At 60.7% G+C, this 5,021-nt stretch overlaps 1 protein-coding gene across 1 annotated transcript in view; it reads left to right on the top strand.

Annotated features, from left to right (window-relative positions):
- The window catches only part of SORBS3 (sorbin and SH3 domain containing 3), a 23,793-nt gene that overhangs the window by 2,260 nt on the left and 16,512 nt on the right, over nucleotides 1-5,021 (top strand). Inside the window, 3 exon segments of the mRNA XM_015557726.1 lie at nucleotides 2,320-2,476; nucleotides 2,746-2,863; nucleotides 4,123-4,316. Coding sequence (XP_015413212.1) covers nucleotides 2,320-2,476; nucleotides 2,746-2,863; nucleotides 4,123-4,316 — 469 coding nt within the window.

Below are 5,021 nucleotides of genomic sequence, written 5' to 3'. Positions count from 1 at the left end.
CGGTCCTCCCCAGCGTCCTCAGCCCCGCCACCTGCCACCTGCTCGCTGGGGAAGGTAGGTGTGGGAGGGGAGGGGGCCCGGGGTAGGGCGGCACCTGCGCCCGGCCCTAAGGATTGCTCAGAGCCCTTCCTCTGGGACCTTGCCCCAAACTCTGGGACGGGAAGAGGTGAGAAGTATTCCCCTCAATCCACAAAAAGGAGATTTGAGAAAACCTGTCCTGTCCACGTGGACTCGCAGCTAGAGAACACCCGCGAAGCGCCGAGGGCAGAGCCCCTGGCCAGGGCAAGGTCTCCGGTGGGAACATTCCCCGGCCACAGCAGAGCCCCTTCTTCTCCCCTAGCCCTTTGGAGCTGGCTGCAGAGGGGAAGGGCTGTGTGAATTCTGGGGGGTGGGGGTGGGGGGAGCTCGAGGTTTCCTGGCACCCTCTGTCCTCTGCTGGATGTAAAACCAGCTCCCCCCATGCCTCCCTCTCCCTATGAGAAGCCCCCCTTAATGTCCCTTGACCAGGCTGCCAAGCACAAACTCAGCCCGCCCTTCCACACCCTCCCCTGCATGTCCCTGGAGCTGCGCCACAGGGAGAGGCAGACTCCCCCCACCCCCCCACCTCTCCCCCACAAGGATCAGCAAGCCCAGAAAATGCTGTGGGGGACCTCCCTCCTCAGGGAGCACAGCAGGGGGGGTCAGATGTAGGCTGGGAGGGAGGCAGGGTCAGCTGACAGCAGGGACTGCTGATGCTGATCTCGCAACTTGGCCACAAGCAGTCAGCTGGGCTGGGAGGGGTTGCTGCTAGGAACCAGTCTGCCCTGGATCCGATCTCCCACTCTCTCTGCCTCGATTTCCCCCATGAGGGGAGGGAGAGCTGCAGGGACTGGGGTGTGTCTGCATGTTTTGTTTTTGGTAGGAGCGCTAATTGGATGCAGCTGGTGAGCTGCCCCTCCTTTGGCCTCCGCTCTCCACTTCTCCCCACACGGTGGGCACTGGAAAGCCATGTCCCTAGTAGGTCTTTCAAGGGTCAAAGAAGTCCCCACTCAGATCAGAGACAGGGAGTTGGCCCAGCCTTGTTGTACCCTCCAGCCCCCAATGGCCGGAGCAGGGACTGGGTACAGGAGCAACCTGCATCCCCTCTGTTCTCCGTCATTCTTGTGCTGCTCATACGACCCGCACCTCGGAACTGCACACTCCCACCTACAGCTGACACCCTCTGTCCTCATAACCCCACACAGGGTGGCACCCCCACAAGTCACATGCACAGCACTGCACTTACCTCCCACCACATGCACACAGCACCCCGCAAGGCCCTCACAGCCCTCCCGGGAGCCCCCAGGCCCCTCAGGCACACACAGGCCTAAAAGAACAAAAACACCAGAGTCGGTCCAGCGTGCTGATGGTTGGTTCAGCTTCTGGCCCAGTCCAACCCGCTCTGCACCACCGCTCTCCGGTCGGAAAGCCCTGTTGGTCAGCCCCACCACCTCCATCTCCTGGATGCCTGAAGCCCCTTCCTCTGAGCTAACATTTGTGGCGGGGGAGGGGAGAGGGCGGTTCAAAGCATGTTGCTCCCAGGAAGACCCTCTGTTAAAAAACAGCCTGAGGTGTAGGAGAAAGTGGTGTGTGTGTGTGTGTGTGTGTGTGTGCACGCGTGCTGGTTCTGTGCCCCCACCCTCACTGGCACCTTGAGCCCTCTGAGGCGGCAGTTCAAGCCAAAGAGGCCAAACAAGCAAGTGGATACTCCTCTGAGCTGGGGAGTGGTTCCTGCTGCCTGGAAATACCCCCACGCGCTCCCCCGTGGCCCTGCTGGGCAGTAGGCGGCTGGCCTTGCTGTGGCGCAAGGCCTCTCCCAGCCTGAGAAAGCCCTGTGCCTGCTGGTGAGCAGATGCGCACACAGGGCCTAGGGGAGGCAGGGGGAACTGAAAGTCCTGCGTGCCTAGGCCTCCTCGGCCAGCTGCCCCCCCGCCCCCATTCCCTCTGCCTCCCTCTGGGGGAATGCACCGTTTGTGTAGTGAGAGCCCCAGAGGGGCTGGCCCGCAGGCCGGCCGGCCAGAAGCTTTGTCCCGCAGGCCTGCTCCTGGCCAGCCTCCCCTCCCCCACTCCCACCCAGCGCTCCTGCCCAGCCTAACAAGCAGCCCATTGTGCCTCTGGGAGCCGGCACTGGCAGCCTGCAGGCGGGTGCCAGGAGTGGCCTGTTTCCTGGGTCCTGGAGCTCCCACCCAGCTGGCCCTGGCGCCCTCCCACAGCTGTCCCCTCTTACCCACCCGAGGTCAAGCCCAGAGGGCACGGCAGCTGGTCCAGCAGGGCTTCCCCTTCCTCCCTCCTTCCCCACAGAGGACGTGCAGAGGAGCTGCTGGCACACCCACAGCCCTCTGACCTCGACCCAAGTATGCAGGCCCCACCCTGCAGCCGCCCAGCGGGGCTCAGCCTGGACGACTTCATCCCTGGCCACCTCCGGGCCCATGTAGGGTCATTCTCCAGGGGGACTCGGGTGAGTGAGACAGCAAGGGAGAGGGTTACTGGGGGCCCAGAGTTGGTGGGGACCTGGCAGGACAGGTGTGGAGCAGGAGGATTAAAGGACTGGGAGCTGGGAAGGGGGTCAGAAGATAACTCTAGGGAGCCTCCCTGATTTCCCGCAAAAGGATCAAGCTGGCCCTGGAGCCCCCACCATGGGGTATGGCTGGACCCTGGCAGCCATCCCTGCCACCCTTCCATGGAACCTTCTGGGCCTGAGCTGCCGCTCCTGGCCCCTCCCCACAGGTACCTGTGATCCGGAATGGTGGCTCCAACACCCTTAATTTCCAGTTCCATGATCCTGCGCCCAGGACTGTGTGCAATGGGTACTTCCCAACCAGGAGCGAGGCTTCCCGGCACCCAGGTGGGTCTGCTGAGGAAAACCTGGTCCCGGAGCCCAGTGGGGGGCAGGCCCTTGGAGCTCATCTCACTGCCCCTCCCTGGGTGAGCATGCCGGCCCTTGAGAGTGAAAGCTGTGGGAGAGAGGCTGACACATCCTTCCCCTTCCTCCCCGCAGTGCCAGGGGAAGGAAGTGTGCAGAGGACACTGCCCTGGGGCGGGGGGACCTCCAGTAGGACAGGGAGTGGCTCACACTGGGGATGAAGGGGTGAGGCATGGGAGCACATGTGAGCTGTAGAAGGGTGCAGGGGCTGACACAGGTGGGCAGGCAGCTCCAAGAGCCTGTCAGCTCCTGGGCTCCTGTGAGTCACCGCAGCCTGGGCCACGGGGTCCGAGGGATCCTGGGCCACCCTTGGTGTGCCCCCCCCCCCCCGGGCCCTTCTGAGGAGCTGGCATCCTTTGTTGCGCATTCCAGTGGGGCAGGCACTCTGTCCAGGAGTTTGATTCCTTTAACAAATAATTGCTGAGCACTTGACCGTGCTGAGCCCTGAAAGGATGCTTCAAAAGCCTCATCTATTCAGTCCCTGGCAAAGTATGGACATCTTCCCGGAGGAGCCGAGTCTCAGAGGGTTCAGTCTCAGAGGCTGAGCCCCTTAGGCTGCGGCCCTGGGGGCTGAAGGGTCGGGGAAGTTGAGGACATGGCAGCCACATCTGGCGAATAGTTCTGTCCCTTATCGAGAGCCCCTCTACTGCATGCCAGGCACTGTGCTGGGCACAGTCACACCCTCTAGATCCCCTGAATCCTTCCATGACGACCCATGAAGTGAAAACGGAGGCACTGGGAGGCTGATGGTTGTGCCCAAGATCACACAGCCAGTAGGGGGCAGATCTGGAGTCAGAAGTCAGATCTGTCCCCTCCAAGCCCAGCACCTTTTCTGCCCCACCCTGCTGCCTCCCAGCTGGGACAGCCCGGTCCCAGCATTCTCTGCAAGTAGTGATCCTCAGCCCTCATTCTGGAAGCTCGTAGGTCGGCCCCAGGAGAGCAGAGCGAGTGGGGTGGGCACAGATGTCTGAGGACAAAATCCATTTTTATTCACTTTAAAACATAAACAAACAGAGGCCCATGGTCCTGCTGAGATGATAGCGTCTGCCTCACCAGCTCCAACAGGCAAGGCGATGTTGAAATGTTTAAACCCAAGGGCATCAGTATTCTGAAGAACTGAGGGACGGACAAGGGCAGGCGGGCCCCTGCCCCGTTGCTAATGCTCTCATCACACCCTGCAGACCCGGCTTGGTATCAGACCTGGCCAGGCCCTGGGAGCCGGCCCGCAGGGACCCAGAAGACCCCCGCCTCCCAGCATCCCCAGAACTGGTCAGCCACGTGGACCAAGGACAGCAAACGCCAGGATAAGCGCTGGGTCAAGTATGAGGGAATCGGGCCCGTGGATGAGAGCGGCATGCCCATTGCCCCCCGATCTGTGAGTCTAGAGCTGGGGACCCACGCCGAGCACTTCTGTGAATTAAAGTTGGGGCAACCAAACATCTCAGACTAAAGCAGGGGTTCAATCAGGATGGGTTTCAGGGGTCGTGAGTCCCGCAAAATCACAGGCAGTCATGTGTCTGAGTTGCAGTATGGTTTGTGGGGTAAGAGAATGGCCCCCTGGCTCTTAGCACTGGAGGGCGACTGCTGGCAGGGGCCCCTCTTAGATTCTAGTCCCAGGGCCTGGCACAACGCTCATGCCGTGGTTCCATGGTTGCTGAGTGGATAGCTGGCTAAATGAGTGAGCACAGAGTCCTGAGTGGTGAGCGTGGATGGAGCCGGGCTCCAGACCCCCAGTGGCTCTGCCCTCCTCTCCTCACCAGCCTTCCCTCCCCCGCCCCCCACCCCCCGCATGCCTGTCTCAGCCAGCTACCTGCCTTTAGTTCAGTTCACCATCTCCCCATCTGAACCTGAGGTCAGTAACATACCTTTCTGCCTTCCAGGGCTGTCTTGAGTTTCAGGTGAGGCAGGGGATATGAAATAACATTTCTACCTATATTACTGCATTAATTTTTCATGACATAGAAGCACGTGTTCTTTGTAGAAACATCAGAAATATAGAAAAGCAAAGTGAAAAAATGTGAACCACCCAAACCTCTCAGTGTCAGGGTCACCATGATGGAGATCCTTTCCATATCTTATT

The sequence above is a fragment of the Myotis davidii genome, unplaced genomic scaffold (genome assembly GCF_000327345.1).
Source record: "Myotis davidii unplaced genomic scaffold, ASM32734v1 scaffold448, whole genome shotgun sequence".
Lineage (NCBI taxonomy): Eukaryota > Metazoa > Chordata > Mammalia > Chiroptera > Vespertilionidae > Myotis > Myotis davidii.
The sequence above is the reverse complement of the archived record's forward strand: the minus strand, read 5'-3'. Positions and strand labels throughout refer to the sequence as shown.